This window comes from Patagioenas fasciata, chromosome 9, assembly GCF_037038585.1.
Source record: "Patagioenas fasciata isolate bPatFas1 chromosome 9, bPatFas1.hap1, whole genome shotgun sequence".
In the NCBI taxonomy this organism is placed as follows: domain Eukaryota; kingdom Metazoa; phylum Chordata; class Aves; order Columbiformes; family Columbidae; genus Patagioenas; species Patagioenas fasciata.
Window position 1 is genome coordinate 10,326,511 of NC_092528.1, and position 19,439 is coordinate 10,345,949.

At 42.2% G+C, this 19,439-nt stretch overlaps 1 protein-coding gene across 1 annotated transcript; it reads left to right on the forward strand.

Annotated features, from left to right (window-relative positions):
* The first annotated feature begins 1,976 nt into the window (after positions 1–1,976).
* On the forward strand, positions 1,977–3,600 carry GPR55 (G protein-coupled receptor 55). The gene has a single exon (XM_065845134.2). It carries the CDS (start codon positions 1,977–1,979, stop codon positions 2,979–2,981), a length of 1,005 nt encoding a protein of 334 aa, XP_065701206.2. The 3' UTR covers positions 2,982–3,600.
* The last annotated feature ends 15,839 nt before the right edge of the window (positions 3,601–19,439 follow it).

Below are 19,439 nucleotides of genomic sequence, written 5' to 3' on the forward strand. Positions count from 1 at the left end.
ATTGATCTGCTGATAACCACCAGATTTCCTTTTGCTATATCCTGAGTTCACAAAGGTGTACCTGTCCCACTCATGCAGCTCAGTCCAGTTCTCTGGAAGTGTCAGTTGGATCTGGCCCCTGACCAACAGCATGTCCCCGCAGGTCACACTCGCTCCTGCAGTGGGGTCACCAGGGGAAACACCACCAAGGAGCAGTCTTGGTGTATTTGTGCATCCCCCCAGCAACCTGCATCCAGTCCATTTGTAGTCCCCATCAGCTTTCTTGCAACCATTTCCTCACCTCCTTAACAGGCCATGTTCCAAACCCGTTTTTCTAGTGCTATTTAGTTATTTCTAGTATACTTCACTGAAATACAAGTGCCTTCGACCTTCAGCCTTTCCCTTATCTGAAAAAGCAGACACTTCTTCAAAGAAGTCTGGCAAGATCTGTCAAAGCATTATTTTGTAGTTTTCTTTAAAAATCTGTAGGAAGCCTTGACTCAAGAGTTATAGAATTGCTTTAATCATGTTTGACACTCTTTCCTTCAACAGATAGAGTGGATTGATCTTTTTCCAGATATACTAATAACATACATACTTCATAACAATTACTGGGTTGGAACTTCAGCTTTATGTGCCTCTTCTTTTCATAGTCTGAGCTGGAAATAAGCTGTTTTCCCTAATTTGAACCTGTTAAGCTCTGAGTGTGTACTGAGTTCAGTACAGTTATTTCCGTTATCACTCAGTGATTCCTGTAAGTCATCCCACCTCTGACCTCCAGCACAATATCAGCATCCCTTTGAAAAGCAGAGGTATAAGATTTGGCAAAACACAAGGCCATTTTTTCAATTAATATGTAGCAGACCTACTTACTCTACATTTCTCTCTCTCTCTTTTTTTTTTTTAGCCATGTAAAGAAAAAAAGCCTTTTCACTAATTGCTTTTGTTTAGTTGGGTTTTCTTTTTGTTTCCTTGGCTAATTTCAGCTGCATTTGGTAGCAAAGATTCCCATCTTGATTAAGTTCTTCTTAAAACCTCTTCACTTACTCCTAAAATTTGTTTTGAGCTACTTGGTTGGCTAAGCTGAACTGGGAATGTTAGCTACCAATTTTATCTCCTTCATTAGGATTTTTTTTCTGATTTTGATTTAAAGAGATTATCAAAAAGCATTTTTAAGGCATAGTTTGTTCAAGCATAAGTATATTTTTAAGAATGGTGATAACACTTGTTCCACAGAAATTATACTTTTAAAAATTACTGTATTATTCAGATGTCATGCCTTCCACTTGCAAATCTTTTCCAGATTATCTGAGATAATGAGTTAAAATTTTAAGTACTTAGAAACCCAAAATTTTACCAATGCTGCAAGTGGAACACAAGCTAGAAAACACACTTACTCAATTTGCACCTAGATGAAAGATCAATCTTCTTAAGCTGACCTTTTGAAAAACCGCATTGGATACAAGCACTAGATGAAATTAAAATATACATATAAATGCAGGTTAGTAAAAGCACATCAGTAAAAGCTACTGATGCACAGGGAATCACAGGTATAAGAGTAAAATCCCAGCTATCAGTTTCATGAATTTCTGTGTAGCGAAGGAACCAAGCATGTTAAGGCAGATTCAATAGATATACAAGTTATTGCAGATAACCAGGACGCTTTAGAATTTTTGAAAATATCCGGTTGAACAGGTCAGTCTCTTCAATACCAGAATGGCATTATCTTAAAGGGCATGGTAGTCAGTGGATGCTGACTACCTGCCATTGAGAATCAGGCTCCTTTATAATAGATCAAGACACTCAAACTGGAAATAGAGAGCTCTGTGCTTGAAATGAGGATTCACTTTCAATAATAGCCCAAGACTGATCAAGTGTATAGCTCAAACCCAAAAAAGCAGAGCTGTGTTAGAAAGTACCTTGCTCAAATATGTCAAGGCATTAACTAAGCATCTTACACATTTCCAACTTGTTCTTTCTGTCATTTTAGGGGAGAAATGACCAACCACAGTGAGGAATGCAATTTTACTGACATCGACAGCCTAGCAAAGACCCTGCAGCTGGGGATCTCCATCCCCACCTTCATTCTCGGGCTGGTTCTCAACGCCCTGGCCCTCTTTGTGTTCTGCTGTCTTTGGAAGAAACAGAGCAAAACCTCAGTTTATATGATCAATCTCGCGCTTGCAGATGTCTTGCTGATTCTCTCGCTCCCACTCAAGCTGTACTACTCCGTCACAGAAGCGCCTGGACTCCTGTGCTCTTTCATACAGTCTCTCTATTTTATCAATATGTACGGCAGTATCTTCATCATTGTCTGCATTACTGTCGACAGATATATCTGCATAAGGCACCCATTTGAAGGTCGAGCTAAGCAATCCCCCAAATGGGCTATCTTGATTTGCTGCATCATCTGGGCAGTAGTTTGGCTTTGCAGTGTCCCAATGTATGTATTTCACAAGACAGATGCTTTTCAGTGCTTTTCCAATATGTCAGAACAGACATGGAGCATCCCCCTCATTGTTTCTTTGGAAACCTTTGGATTTCTGATCCCACTTGCAGTGATGATTTTCTGCTCTGCCCAAAACATCTGGATTCTTCTGAATCACAAAAGTCAAGCTAAAACAAAGGCAGAAGGCAGTGGCTGCTTACGAGTCATTATCATCAACCTCGTGGTGTTTTTGGTGTGCTTCACACCCTTCCACCTTGGAATCTGCTTACAGTGCCTGGTAAGACAGAACGTGATAGTGAACTGCAGTCTGAAACAAAACATCAGCCTGTTCATTCAGGTGTCAATGACATTAGCCAACCTGAACTGCTGCCTGGATGCCATCTTTTATTACTTTGCCACAAAAGAATTTCGTGATAAAACACACCTGAAAAAGGTTATTGAACTATGTCCTGTCTTTAAACCTTGTGCCACACGATGGGACGGCCCACGGTGGAAGAACAGCCCTTCCTCTGCTCCCCCTGGCCTCACAGGAGGCCAACAGCATCATCCCTGACAGAGCAGTACGGTCACCTTGGCCGTGGCAGGGGGAGATGCAGGAGAGAGAAGGACAATGTTTTTCCAGCAAATGTGAACCTCTTCCATATTTTTCTTCCCTTTAAACTTGAAAGAGGAAAAATTTTGGAAAAAAAAGAACTAGCATTAGCAAAGTGACAGTGTGACACCAAAAGAAGCATTAGCCTTGATGGTATCTACTACATGTGAAAGGTTTGCCAGAGGAAAACTACCAAGATTGCTGGAATGCCACTTAAAAATCAGCCTTTGTCATTGCTGCACCAGTTTTCCTTTGCCAACATGATCAGAAAGTTGTCGTTGAGGGCCAAACATAGAAATAACTATTCAAAACCTTTCTGACGTAGAAAGTATCTGAGAGTTAAAAGGCAGTTTCCAGCCAGAAGTCTGACTCTGCTCTTTCCTTCTGTAAATCTTACAGAAGGTGACTGTTGGAGCTCGTTTGATTTGGACAGCTGGGCCAGCCTGGGACAATAGTGAATCCTTACTCCTCTAAGCATTAATCACTGTTTGGGGCTGCGACACTGGGCAGCAGCCCCAGCTGTCTCACAGAGGGCAAGCTGCCCAGTATACAACCCCAACAGATTATCTTGGATACCAGCAATTCCTTGAGCAACAAACATTTCTGATTAACTTTGCTGATTAATCAGCAGAATTTTCTCCTGCAATTTTAAAACTGTTTTTGCACACGTAAACCAAAAGAACCCCTTCAAATACGGCATTTAGATATGAGAACTGTATTTCTACAAAGATATAACATGACACATGTATAAAATTCTTCTGCCTGTCTGCCCATCTTTCCTGGAGGAGGGGAGCTAGGGAAGCAAGCCCTGCATCACAGAAAAATAGGGAGCGTCCGTCTGACCTTCTCCTCGCTCCCAGCTGGACCAGCTCTACCCACCTCATTCCTTAGAGAAGCCCTGCTAGCCTGTACTGTGTGCTTCACAAAACATCCATGGACATGCCTCATCCCTTCTCGGTCAGCACTTCTGGTGTGTCACCACCCTTACGCCATTTGCAAGTTTGGCTCCGAGTCTAAACTGCACGTTTCCTTGTGGCAATTTAAGGCTACCATTCCTTGTACCGTTATTTTGGCATGGTTCATGCTCTAAGCCAGAAACACTTTCACATCAAGAAATCCATTTCTGTGCCTTTTAAAAACAGCTGTAAAAATGGTCTAAGATAGTTTGTAATCAAGTCTGAGGAAGATGTTTCCTTTATTCAAAATGTGAAAAGAAATTATCTCCTGTCTGGAGCAAATTAAAAAGAAAGGGGGCCAGTTTTGAAAATACAATTTCCTGTCAATTAATTTCCATAGAAATGACTGTGCAAGTGAGCAGCTGCATGTATCTAATACTGGGCCCAATGTACGAGTATTTTTAAACTTGTTACTACTAAAACTATGACCACAGCTGAGGCACGTAAGGAGTTCAGAAGTAAAGAAAAGTTTTTATCATCATCTTCACCATTATCTGCAAAAGAACAAAAAGAAGAACTTTCTGAAACAGTTGGTTTTCAAAATATTATTTGCTACTGCCTCAGTCATTCAGAAACTCGCAGTCTTTTGCATATGAGTTAACCTTTCATTTTTGCACCTTTCACATTACTTTACATATGAAATATATGTGTGAGAAAGTACATGTTCTACTAAATAAACTGTATATATTGAGTGCATGGTTTGAAAATACATCTTAACTCCCCAATCTGACATCACATTCCGCAATCTTTTATCACAAACTTTTACCATTGTCTCCTTAAAACCACTCCAAGACTTAGTTGGAGATTTCCCTTCCCAGGAGCTACTTCAGGTTTGTAACTATGGCATCCAAGAACCACTGAATAAACAATAATAAACATAAAAATAGAAACAGGAAAACTGATCACACGCAGAAGTCTGGATAATTTAACACATTTTCTATGGAAACCTTCTCTACAAATTCTTGACAATCTCCCACTAGATCCCCCACAATCTTTGCTCCAAAATACTCTCATCTCTTGCTTTTATGATTAGCTGACTGTCTGAAAATTTACCTTACCAGTGTAATTCTCGACTCTGCAAAAACACACCACTTTAAGGTACAATGTATAATACTGGCCTTTTTGTTTAAAGCTTTTCATGCAGACACAATGGGTTGTGATAGAGCACACACCCTCTGCAAGCACACCACCAAACCAGTGGTACGGCCCAGATGGCAGAGCCTCTCTCCAGGGTCTGACTAACTCCAGGACAGGGTGGAAAAAGCCTCTTGAAGTGCAGCAAGGAGAAACTTGGAGTACTGCACCCAGGGTAGGACAAACACAGGCTGGGAAAGTAGGGCTGACATCAATGTCCTCCCAAAAGGGCAACAGGAAACACCAGGTTCTACAAAAGCCAGTGGTGCCCTCTCTGTGTAAATACAACAAAACTGATATCGTGACTCACTAAAAATGAGGTCAGTGCAAAGAAAAGGATACAAAAATAAGGTTAGTAACCTCCTCTGCTTGAGCTGGTGAGGCTTCACTGGAATAAGATGTCCAGCTCTGGGCCTGTCAGTTCAAGATGGGGAGAAACCAGAGAGGTTCAAGCAGATGGTTTGCAGGGTGGTTGGGGATCTTGGACACAGGTTTACAAGGACAAGTCGAGGGAGCTGGACTTGTTTCATCAAGTGTGCTGGAAGGCAGTGACAGAGATGACAGAGCCAAGCGCTGTCCAGTAGTTCCCAGGGAGTAATGGCCCTTGGTTCAGGTTCAACAGTGAGAAAAACTTCACTAGGAGGGCAATGCAGTACTGGAAGGGTTACCCAGACAACTCGGTGATAACCTCTCACAAAGGTTTCTAGTACAGAGTCAGACAAAGTCACAGCTGATCTGATCTAGCATTGGAGAAAGAGATTGGTTCCGAAAGTCCCTTTCCATTGCTCTGTGACCTCTCAGCAAATGCAAGTTTGTTGAGTTTTTTTCTCCTCCAAGACAAGAATCACCTCTTAGTGCTGCCAATGTTGTGGCATGGGTTGCCAACAGCTCTGTTGGGAGCACAGCACAAGGCTGAGGAAATGCATTAGCTGCCTAAAAATTATTGGGCAACAGCAACTGTGACCCATCACACAAGGCTATGATATGTAAAGTCAGGACTAATGAAGCGGTACTTTGTCTTCAACTCATTTATCACTAAGGACTTGGAAAAGATAATTTTCTAACCTTCAAAGGAATGAGTGCACATACAAAGTAGGCAGAGAGGAAGAATGCGTAGGGAGTCCCATGTGTGTGGGTGGGGGAAAAGTTTGATCTGCCGGGCGAGGGAGGGAGCACCACTTGTGCTGGTGCTCAATCAGTGGCAGAGTTCCAGCACATGTAGGGAGAGACTTCCACTTACAGAAAGAAATCAATGTAATTTTCCCAATGAAGGGAACAGGAGTCAATTTATGAAATTATCTGTAATAATGAGGAGTGGTGGGACCTACAATGTACAACTGGTTTACAGACTCAGTCTGCTCATGTCATACATGGCTGCAAACTCAGAGAACAGAATCTGAAAGTTAAATTGGAATTTCTTCCCATTCATTGCCATCAGTACCACTTCTTCGTTGTCCAAAAGTGATTTTATATAGAACTCCATTTGTCTGAATTTTGCCTGTTATATATGTGAATGAGAGCAGCCTCTCTAAGGATATTTGAAATTTCTGAAAAAAAAAAGAGAAAGAATGAAGAGAGCCCAGCTGTGTTGATTTTACAGGGCTGTTACAACAGTCAAATCTTTTAGCTCAAAAAGAGCAGATCTTTTGAGCAAGAAAATGTCACTTTCAATGTACTGCTTTTCAAGATTAACTTAAATTTAAATGATAACCTTAAAGTCTATCTTTAACCTGCAGCTAATATTACAGTTCTTTCTAAATCAGAATTTTGCATACAGGCTCCTCCATGAAATTTACTGTTAACTCTGGAGAATCTCCAGTCGGTTGTGTTTTTATACCAGGACAAAAGCAAGGAAAACCTTCTGCAGCCTGAGAAGGTGCACAGCAATTTTGTTGATGAAGAAAATTGAAAAGCATTTGACATTTTAAAAACAACAACAAAAGCTTTCCTGAGTCAATACACAAGTTCACAATCTCTATTTTCAGATTGCACAACAGAAGAGGTCTCTTCGCTCTTGATGTTTTTCTTAATACATAGAAAAATGATAGAAACCTGAACCCCTCTCACATACCCAGGTCTCCTCCCATGGACTCAGTTGTGCTGTGAAGCCAAATAAGCATTGTCCTAGTGGGGGGCAAAAAAAAAAATCAAGCGCTACCAGAAAACACTCAAAATGATACCTTAAAAAATTACATTTTCAGTTCTGCTCTCTTCTGTGAATTGAACAAAAAAGGATTCAATTAACCACAGTCCTTATAGAGTAGCTGTATTTAAGCTTAATTTTTCTGGACAAGGCTGTTTCGGGACACCCAGGTGAGAATATTCATTAAAAGCAATTTTGTTTCTATACAGCCAGGCTTCTCCAGCTAAGTCAGACCCCACAGATCTTCACAACACAAGAGAGGGCTGGCTGCTCTCGAGGGCATTTTTATCATGGCAGATTACTCCATCAACATCCTACAATTAGCATTTGTTCAGTCACGAATGTGATCCCCAAGCTATATTTTGCAGACTTATGCAGCAACTGATAAAGCATAAAAGTAGTTTGGACAACAACAAAGAAACAAACAAATCCCAAAACCCTTTTCCTGTGCCTTTGCCTGGTGAGTTATATCATCTACCATTTCTCATGCCTGCTTGAGCACTGAACTTCAGATCAGTGCCGCTCCTCTAACTCCTAATGCAGTAAAAGTACTGTCAGAAAAATGTCGGACTTTTTGAAAGGTAATACTGCTGCAGGAGTCCCTTTGAAATAACAAATCTGAATGATTTTTAAGAAAAAAAAAAAAGTAATTTCAACTGGCTTACTAGCAAGAAGGAGATCTAATACGGAATTTCTTTTTATAGCCTTCATGAAACTGCCTGTATGATGCTACATGACTTACAAGCTGGAAGGCAGCCAAGGGAGGATCCAAGCCTAGATCAAAGCTCTGATGGTCTGCATTCAAGCAAGGGGCCATGGTGAGCATAGATGGGCACATGACTGTTAAGATGGTCCAACATCCCTTCATTATGATTAAATACGTTAATTAAAAACATAAACCAGGCAGTTTTCAAATGTGAGAATGATCAGCCACCATTTCTTCTGAAGTTTTTCTCACAAAGAAAGCCTAATAAATGTCACTCTAGAAGTTTATCATATGAAGTAATTTCAAGCTTTCAGAAATCTGAAAAGTGTGAAGAGCAGCCACCTGACTGCCTAAGGCAGCTTCCAGGTCACAAAATGAAGTTGAAATGGGTTTGAAGACTGAAACTGATCTTCAGAGAGATATTGTCCTTAACCTCACGTCTTTGCATGCTGCTCTAAGCAACATTTCACTCAAAGGTTATTCTCCAACACCACAACTTACCCTGTTCACAGTGTACGCAAGTAAATGAAAGATAAACCAATGCTACTCAAAGATACAGACTTCTGCTTAACTAATCACAATGGTTTTGCAGGTTTTTTCCCCCCGACATTAAAAACATTTTCCACATTAGATTAATTCCTCCAGCGTCCTTTGAGAACTGGCAAGTCTAGCAGGAGAAATGGGAGTGGAGAGCCCACCAGCCTTGCATTAAAGCCTTCAGCCTCCCAGGATGACTCTATCAGCAGCCATGAGAGCCTGCATGGAGCTGCTTAGCACCAAAGTGGCAAATGGCAGCAGTTCAGACAATCCCTTTATGGAGCCAGAAGGATAATGGGACCATGGCTGCTGCACAGTGAAAGGGACTTCTGCAGCTTTCTCAAGGGGAACTGTCTTCACAAAGAGGGGCAGAAATGTGCTTTCTGTGAGCAACTTGAAAATAAACCTGCTTGTCTTTGTTATTTATACAACAGTACAAACTGGAAAGCTGGCTTGGTTAGATTTTGAATTATTATAGCACAAAAAGACACACAAACACAAGGTACATATGCACTCTGCTCTGGCTGCTCTCCCAACACTGCCGAAATATGAAGCATGGAGACACTAGCTCAAAAACTCAGTTACCAAAAGAGGTAGCAGCTTCTTCTCTGCCTGTCTAGTCTCTCTGTAGGGGGGAAGGAAGGCCCAGAGGAAGAGAAAAAGAGGATGCTGCAGCATGCGATGGAAAGTGGTTATCATAGAGGCTGAGCTGAACCTGCTGCGGTGGGAAGATGCGCCTGGCCAGCCCAAGGTGGCTTCAGTCCAAAGATGCAAACCTGGCCCTGGTAGAAAAACCACAGGAGGCACAAAAATCCCCTCCTTTGAACACTCTTCCTGCCCAAGGACAGATTTTGTGTATCTCCTCAGAGGTGTCCCCACGCTGCTGTGTTTGTGTGCCTGCCCAGCACTCTCAAAAGTTGTGCCGTTTGCTGCTGCACCTGACTCTCGCACAGGAGACAGAGTCTGGTCCCCAGGCAGGAGACGGGCTGGGCACTGGGTGCACCATGTGGTGACCGCCTTGCTATCCAGCAGAGGTGGTCACTGTCACAGGGATGGGTGCTGAGACAGGTCTGCACAGGCTGGGGCTTCCTTCAGTGACTACTTTCAAAACCAGCTAAAACTATTTCTCCTATAAAGCCGTGTGGGAGAAAGAAGAAAACAAAACCAAAAAACATCTATTTTTTTAAAGTCAGGAAACATGAGTCTATGGAGAATATTAGGTGAGGGATCCTGCACTGCTTCTAAATACGTAATTGAAATGAGTTTCTGTTGGCAAGAGAGCCATTTGCATTGGAATATCACTCCTAGGGAACTGCTTGCTACGAAATAGCACTGCGTGAGGAGCTTTTGCTCCAGAGACAAAACTTGCCCCTTCAGCACAGACGTGCCAAGTTCACACAAGCAATCTTCTGTTTATCTTTTTGACATCAGGCCCATACACAGTCTAGAGCAAACGTTAGCACTGAAGTGCACCTCGCCAGACTAAGAATAGTTGTATTTATATCATGTCTTTCATCTGAGAAAGTCAGAATGACTGAAGACGCCATCCTCCACTACACTGACTGCCTCCATCTAGTGCCAGAAACACGGGAAGCAAAAGGGTGAATCAGATGGGCAGTAGTCAAGCAGCCAGTGTGGCTCAGGTCCTGCGAGGTGATTCTATATCCCTGGAATGGCATAATTCATTACCTTTGGCTGTGTTAGAAATTATGCTTTCATTTATTTCACTTTAATATATCTATAAAACAAATGTTGGCAGCACTCACTGCAGCACACTACATGAGAGGGATCACCAGAGCCAAATTCAGGCTGGAACCATGAATTTTTAATTTACTTATTTTATAAATCACTGCCATTTCTGCCTCACCAACAGGTCACATGGATGGCACTGCTTTCCCCAGCACCCATTACTCCAAGGTGAGGACTCATCTTCCCAGGAGTGAACTCAGCCACCTCTGGACTGTACACACCTCAGCCAAAGAGACCTGCCGTAAATCTGCTCGGGGATACCAGGATGTCATCTATGTTGTCTGACACACTCTACTGCACAAAAACCTTCACCCAGCATCTTGAACATCCTCCACACTATGCCCAGCTGCTTTTACACCTGCTGCCTGTGCTGAAGGTCACAGTGCTCACTCATTTAAACCATGAGAGGCAGCACTGTGGGAAGGCAGGGCATGCTGCAAAAACCCTGCTGGAGGCACAGGTGTTTCCTGACATTATCCTCTCCTCACCCCAGATCAGCACTTATGCAAGTCCTCTCTTAGCCAGCGTTTCAAGGCCCAGCCCTGGACCAATGTGCAGCGGCCAGATTCCCATGGGGCAAGGAGCATCCCACAGTCATGACAGATCCTGTCTGGGCTGACAGGCACTGCCACAATCACCGCCCCCTCCCTCGTACCCACCTCGTGCCCAGAAGTGCTGCCATGGAGAGGCTGCTGCTTGTGAGCCATTACATTTGCGGGAGGTTTGAAAAATCAGTTAGGTTTCCCCACATTTACTGAAGCAGAACAGCTTCAACGACAGGCGGATTTCCATGTTAAAAGAATAAGGAAAACTGGTTTTTTTGGTCAGTTTTAAGGCCCTAGTCTATCACTTCCTTTTTCATATTTCCTGAGACCTGGTAAACTACACTTGTAAGAAAAAGACATTGTTCCACAATAAATCTTCGTTCTAACCAAGAATGCATTGACTTAGTTCAGTGCATGGTTAACGTCCTATTGCAGTTCTGGAAACTGCAAACAACAGCATTGATGCACAGGATCGCCGCATGAAGACCAGAAACACTGTTCTCCTTTTAAAAAATGCAGCTTTAAGTGAAGACATCAGATATTCTAGTTAAAGCTAAGAGAGAGCAGAGAAAGGCTGTAGGTTGTCCAGTCATATGAGATAGACATATATATATATATATATAAAAAATATATATATTTTTAATCTTTTGTATCATATGCAGAAGTGAAACTACAGTTACATTTTGCCCTGCAGTGCCAGGGCTTGGTGTCACCTTTCAGTTTCCAGAGGTGCCCTCAGCAGTTCTGTTTCCTAGCTGCATTTTACCACACTGTAAATATGCCACACTGTCTGCTTCGCAAAGCAACTGCTCCCACCTCAAGTGAAGCACCTACTGCAGTGCCAAGTAAAGAAACTAACGAAGCTCGTGCAACAGCCAGTGAAGACCTTCTGGCATCTCCAGTGAGCAATTCAACTTTTAAAACATCTGGATTGCCCTCAACCAAAGCCAGTCCATCCTCCCTAAGAAGAGAAGGCTACTAGGACACCTGGGCTCTCAGATCACCTCTGTATTCCATATCTGTCAGATACTTGCATATCTGTATCTTGCAGATGAAACCATACAACTGCCTATTAAACATCTCTGCCACCCCAATCAACTCGTTACTGAAAAAGATGCAGCCAATAATTACACGAGAAGCTATCTGAGCTCTGGGAAGGCGACCACGCATGACTGCCCCTGTAGGTTAGTCAGTTATTAGTATCTGCATTAAATTTACTAATTGCCTGGTATTACTGGAAAAAATGAAGATTCCGGTGTTTTCTTGAAACCATTGATCTGTTTATTTACTGAGTAAATATAACTATGATTTGTCTCCCCTTTGCTCCAGTTTACGTTAGCTGGGGAATTTTCCTCAGTATTTCCTAGAACCATATCAACGCATGCAGACTATACCATTTCTTCTAAAAGATCTTAATGTCTCAGCTTTGAACCTTTTACAGAATGCTGCTCTTTCTCTGCTCCTGCACAGTGTCTTTTCCAAAGGCAAAAAAATTCCAATTTGGTGCAAGCAAAACTCACTACCAGTTCCTTCAGTAGTTGAATAAAAACGCTGAAATCAAAATAAAAACACTGAATTCTTGCAAATCTCTGTCCCTCTTTTTCCACTGCACCATATCTTCTTAAGCGTGCCTAGCACAATACAATTCCAGTAAAATCAGAGAACCCAAATATCTCCAGCTCTGTCCTAACTTACTGGGATCATACTGCAAAGCATAGCTCTGTGGCACTATTGTCTTGAAACTACAGTAGATCACTTTACTGGTTAAAAAAAACAAAATGCAAACTGCAGAAAGTGTGATTTTTGTTTACTATTTTTTACATAATACCAAGCACTAACCTCAGTAAAGACAGTAAAGTTATAACAGAAATTGTCACCTCCAAAACCCATTTCTCTTTAGGCTTTAGTAATATAAAGACAAAGATATCCTGAGAAATAAATCTTTTTCTTGAAAGTAGACAGCATGATTCATTTTGAGTCACAAACTTCTCTAAATGAATCTAAACCACATTTGCCTAATTTACGCAGCAAAGCCTCCTTTCTCCTCTTTTGACTTCTGGTGCTGGAAATTCAGCTTGGGGAATCCAGCTGGATCATTTCTTATTTATACATCCCTGTCAAACAAATTCTGTGCTGGCTAAACTTTTATAAAAGTCCATTCCACTGCTCTCACTGTGTGAGAACAAGCACAAGCTCCCTCCATGCTCACGCTAGAAAGCAAACTCCTGCTCTCTCTTACACCACTGTTCATTCAGAGTGCAGCCTAATTCTTCACCACTTGCAGATTCAGCCGAACTCAGTGGGAGATGCCCCTGGGTTGGCTCAATAAAGCAGATGGGAGACAAAGAGAAGTAAAAAGTCCTTCCATCAAATCAAAATACTCCAGTATCTCCTAACTGCACCAAGTACCAGGTCCATTATTCAGAAAATGTGTTCAGGTTGATCTTTAGGACAGAATTCGCTATCACCACCTTCAGCCTGACTCCAGCAAATCAACCAGTGACAAGTCTCCCCTGTGAAAAGCTGACCAGATCTAACATATCATTTTTTAACAGAGAACATACTTCATGCTTTGTATCCCAGCATCCAATAGGTGTGAAATCACAAGGAGATATTTCCTTACTTTAAGCCTTTGGCTGCATCTTGCCTCCAGCTTTCTGCCCTTGAAAAACCCTTGGTCATGCAGCCATGGCTTGGTTTTTCTATCTCCTGCTGCATTCTTCCTGCAATTCAACCCCTGAACAAATCAAGAGGTGTGATCAGATAAATCTTTCATCCTGTTTGCACCCATTCCACCCACAAATGGAAAACCTTTTCAATAGCAACACAAAATGGTTTTTCAAAATTAATTAGAGCTCAGTGTGGCTGATACCATCACCAATCTCTATCAATGCCAGAGTTAGCATCCACACCAGGGACTCACCATCATTAGTCCAGTCTTCACATCCTTGTTTTTTCAATCATTGCTAAAAGAGGAACAGTCAGTTGTTCCCTTGATTCATCTCACTGGAAGGTCAAGAGCGCACTTGTGAGCTTCAGTGAAATCTGTAACTGCCTAAAAGTCAGGGATACATCAGCAGGAGGCATTCAAGTTTCAAAATAATTCCAGACTACTGTCATTTCTGAAATATCCTATAAATAGTTGATTTTTTTTTTTTTTTTAAGGGTGGGTGCCCACAGGATTTGGCGTTTTTTCTTTTTCTTACTGTAACTAGAACTCAGGAACCAAAAGACGAGCCCAAAGATGTACAGACATCACCATCACCTGGCAAGATCAAAGATGTCACTCAGCTTTTTAACACAGCTGGCTATGAAGTCACAGCCTAATTTTAGGCATTGTCGTTGAATGGGTAGGTTGTTTCCCTTCTGGCAGACTATGAGGAGCAGTGAGGCAGCACCTGGGAGCATTAAGTGGTCATACCCTCCCCATAGTGTGCATCCTGCTGCACCTGTGCCAGGTGGATCCCTGGGGACCCAGGCTCAGTCCCAGCCCCCGTGCCCTGGCAGGGCTGCAGGGACACAGCCAGGCTGAGGCTGGGGCTGTGCCAGCACTCAGGGCAGCACCAGCAAAGCAGGAGGTTGGGTGCAATTGTCCTCCAACTCTGCCTCACTTTGCTCCTCCACAGCAGCCTGATTTTGGGTTACAGTTTGACTTAGGCACCCACTGACGAGCCCTGTTTGAAGGAGAAGTTTGGAGAAGAGGAAGAGTTTGCAGAGCCCCTTGGTGCTCTCAAGACCATGACAGCAACACTCGCAGCTGAGCGTACAGATGATGTTGTCCTTGACTCACCTTTGTGGCCAGAAACCTCTTTAACAGCAGACTGCCATGAATTGTAGGTATTGAAAAGTTTTCAAATGACTGAAAATTTCAACCCCACTCTTTTTCTGTGATGTGCTTGCATATTCTTTAACACAAGCACAGCCTGGAAAGCAGTACTGAAGTTGGGGTGTGTTGAAAGCCAGTTCGTAAAGACAGAGTGTATAACACACACTCATTGCATTGGCAAGACCTGGCACACAGCTTCAAAATAATTCCTTTGCAAAGGTCAGTAAGTCAAAAAAACCCACATATTATAAAACAATATAAATAAACTACTGCCTGTTCCTCATCACTGCAGGCAGCCAAGCTTCCAACACACACTGGCAGAGTGATCCTGGGAGCACTTTCAGTCTCTCAGCAAGTGCAGTTTCCTATGGGACAAATGCTGGGCTAGCTATGCTCTCCAACCAAAATTTCTTTCATTTTTCAATGGCTGTGCCATCTAGAGTACCAAATGCATCATAATCCTCCTCCAGATCCTAAGGTAGTAGCATTTACTCCATTTAGAATTAGCAATTAGCATTTAGAATTTTAACATTCTGGGTGACATGTTTCTGTCGCTGAGCATGGCCTCAGCTGAAATGCAAACTCTCTTCCATTCCCAAGCCTTGTACCTAAAATTTGTCTCCTTAACCTTACATTTCAGTTCTCAAACCTGGCTTGTGGCTAGGTTGCTTAAATTGAATAAGGTTCCTTAGCAAACTTTCCCAGTTTGACTGTCCTCTAACCTCCATCTAAGGTAGGAAGAAAAGGAGAACCATCCTTCAGCAGCTGCACCGGTCACTCCGAGCAGCCGCCCCTTCCTCCTGCCCTGCAGACATCCTCTGCCTTCTTGCACCTTGTGCTGCCCATTCAGGGAGTCGCCCATCCACAGGGCTCTTTCCTCATGCTTGACACTTGCTAGAAAGCCACAGCTGGGACTCTTCAGAGAAACCGCAGCAGATTTCCCTCAGCAGTGAGAAAAGATTGCTTTTTCCTGTACATTGAAAGGCATGGGATTGAGTCACTTTTCTCATTTCTGTGAGCTGGGAGAGCTGAAGGCCTTGTGCAAATCTGGGGGTGGAGAACCTAACGTTAAGTAAAAAGTAATGAACCTGGAGTAGTGAAATGACTGGTGTGCAACATGAAAACCCTGCTTGGGTTTCCTTCTTGGTGGGAGGTTTGCTGCACAGACCCTTCTCCATCACTCACCCAGGTTCTTCTTCAGCAGCATGACACAGCCAGGGTGTCTCCTGTACCTTGGTATAGGAGATAGACATATTTGAAATTAAAATAAATACCTTTAAATAATGAAAACACCTTAAAACACAGCCCTTTATCACAGGCAGAGAGATTACTGAAGAGGAGATTGCCCATCTCTGAGCACAGCCCATCAGGAGGGTGCAAGATGGCAATATTTAGGCTCCCGCAGAGCCAGTACTGGGGTCCTGCTGCTTTTCCTGCCCTTCTGTGGAGCAGCAACTGGCCCTTGGACCCCCTGCAAGCTGGAAGGGGACAAAAGGTAAACTGTCCTCTCTCCACATCCATGTGCCATGGCAATGTGTGACCTGGCTGTGAAAAGTCGGCTGAAGACAAAACAAAGCCCAGCTCTCATATTTGCTCTGTACAAAAAGTGGTGTCATGGTGCAACTAGCACCAAATTAACAAATACAAATGGTTTTACAACAGCATCACCTACATGTTTTTCTTGTTTCCTAGCCTGTTGCTTACGTGTTGTTAGGACCAGGCTGTAAATCTCTGTCCTGCTGAGCAGCAGCTCCCTCTGCCAGGGTTCACTTGGATGTTGGCATGGAAGGTGCTAATGAGCAGAACAGTGGTAAGTCACAATTATATAGTGTGTTCATCTGTTTGGGGGAGAATTACAATTAAATTAGCACGTGTCGGTTTTCCTCCAAACGTATCTTCTCCTCAATCCAGAATCGTAAGCAAGAGTTCTCCTACACAGAAACAGCCAGTATATCTTAGTTTGATAAACCAGGTCAGGTTAAAAGAAGAAGAAAGAAATCACAACAAATAGCTACTTTAGGAACGCTACTCTTTTTTCCTACTCAAGAAGAACAATTATTAAACCACTAGTTATAGTTCAAGAGAGAGATCTGGCTGAAATGTGGCACACTATGTATATGCTATTAAACTGCATTTTTAGAAACTTGGACTCCTCTTGATCTCAAATTTGATCTAACTTTTCTCAAAAGAGATACAGAAGGAATGGAAGGAACAATATTCTGGATCCTGGAACAATTAACTCAGAAGAACCAGGTGTCAACACTGCAAAACATGAATCAAGCGTTATCTCTGAAAGAAAAAGAAAATGGAACTATGATAGGAATACTAAAAGCTAAAATTACTGTATTTAAAGAAAAATACATTCTAACACTTTCTCCCCCTCCCCCCCTTAATTCAGATCACAAGCCTGACTGCCAAATTCTCAAAGCTATAGCCCTAGTTAGTTTTGCTTCAGTACTTGTGGTTATTTACAAAGAAACACTCAAGACCAGAGAAATTTTACGCTAAAATGTCTAAATACTTGACTTTAGAACTGCTTGCCAGGAAAACAACAGGAAAAGGATGTGGCCTGGTAAATGCTTTTAACAATTTCATCAGTGTTGTATTTATTCGTATGAATTTGGTTCACTAAGAATTAATAAGTGTGAGAAGTCTGAAGCAAGGACAGCTGGAATAAAGTAAAGCAAGCACACAAGGACAAAAAAAACAACCCTCACAATTTCAGGTGAATCCCTGTGAAAACATGAAAAAGCCAGCAAAACTCTTTCCTCCATCTTTTCTCTCCATCTTTTCTCTCTCTCTCTATCGTGTCCTGTCTCTCCCAACAAGTATGTGCAGACAGACAGACAGCAAGGAGAGGCTCCAACACTCGTGTCTGTGTCAGCTTCCTGCAGCTCTAAGGCTCTGCCTTAGAGATAATAAATAATAAAAAAATGACCCTAAATTTGGCCTTATTGAACAATTAGGACTGCAAGACAGCATAATGGAAATACCAGCATAAGCAATAATACGGAAACCCTTTACTTGCAAATGTGATCAAAACCCACCACTTCCACAGTGTAAAAAAAAAAAAAAAAAAAAAAAATCTAGTAAGTCACATTTCTTCTTGTCTCAAGGGCAAGAACTTAGTAGGGTTCAATGGAACAATGTAAAGATGTAAACCAACAGGTATTAGGAAGAACTGCTTTCCTTAAATCAGATATTTTACAGGTTATTTCTTGAAACAATATTTGAACATTTCTCTCCACAGAATCTGGCATGTGAGGGGTTCAGAGGATTAAACATGCCACTTGCTGATGCTTTCCTGAACATACTTTTAAGTCTGTCAGTGATGTCCTGAATGTGGTTAACCAAACACTTTTCTAAGGACAATGTGACAGCAAAACCATTCTGTACATATTGCCCCACAATCATTAAACCTCTCACATTCCTCATTTTATGGCTAAACCAACACTGAGGTGATGATTCACACTGTCAAATCACAGGGTCCTGGCTGACCAGGTTCTTCAGGGACACTGGTCCGCAGCTTTGGTTTCCCACAAGCACCGGTGCCAGTCAGGGTTACAGGAACAAGCCAGCGACCGCTGAGGGAATGGACTTTCTTATGCACAAGCTTCTCACCGGTATCAACAAAAGCTATAAAAATCAGCATAAAAAACCCCAACCAACCAACCTACCAACAAAACCCCCACACTTAAAAAAACACTATGTCAAAGGTAAGCACATTACAAACATGTGAAAAGGAAACACAAATGTGCAGGCTATTTTCTACGATTCGGTGACTGCTGAGATGCCGCATACACATTTCACATAGGAGAAAGCAAAGGCTTAACCCCACTGCTTAACGGTAGTCTAAAAACCATCAGTAGCACCGCAACACGCTTTAGCATAACCAGACTGGTGTTTCAGCACCTGTGCCTGTCATGAGAAAAATGGTGCTGGCAAGGCAAGGCATGAAAGGAAGAAAGCCTTCTGCTAAATGCACAAGAGAGGCTTGGCCAAAGAAACCAAGTATTTAGAAGTGCGGATTCTTTCTCTTAGCTGCATTGTCTTAAAAGGAATAATGAAAAAAATAAATTATGAATTATGAGTGCTCAGCAAATTTTCAAAATTTAGGCAACTAAATGATAAGTGCTTCTGCATAAACTCTATACCATCAGACTTACAACAGTGCAAGATCTGCTTGAAGACTACCACCTCCTGAGTTCAGCTACAGAAAAAAGGAGGGAGAGAAAGATATTCTTAATCCTTGCTGAAATCTGCACATGCTGTAACTGCAGAGGCACTACATTCTTATCACATATACACAGCCTCAGTCTAACTAAAATGTTATTGAAATGAAACAGAAAGACCTCAAGTTTCAAGTGAATTAAGTGGTCACATATATATGGAAAATTACATGAAAAACATGTTGATTCTTGATTACTTCTTTTGCATGGTACTACATAGTTTCAACACAGTTTTAACACTTACCAACCAAAAATATTTAATTCTGAATATGAAAAAGCAGACATACAAATTATTTCTGAAGAATGTAGGACTTCTACTACAGAAGGGGTGGGACGATGCAGACATGACTGATGCAATGCTGTCTCTCCCAGGCTGCAGACAGGGCGCTGGACCCCTGGAAGCAATCGGCTTGGTGCTGGAAAGGAGGTATCTGGATTTGGGAAGCCATGCTCCAAGTGTCTTGTGTCACCTTTGGAATGTTCTTTTGCTCATCTCTGCTTCAGTCCCCCACATGTAAATGGAAAAGACAACAGATCCTACCTACACCACCAGGATGACAGCGCAGAAGTTACATTTAGGAGAGGACAGAAAAC

Bases quoted from the DNA above. Each gene is read 5' to 3' on its own strand.
- GPR55 (XM_065845134.2), top strand. From the start codon at position 1,977: ATGACCAACCACAGTGAGGAATGCAATTTTACTGACATCGACAGCCTA.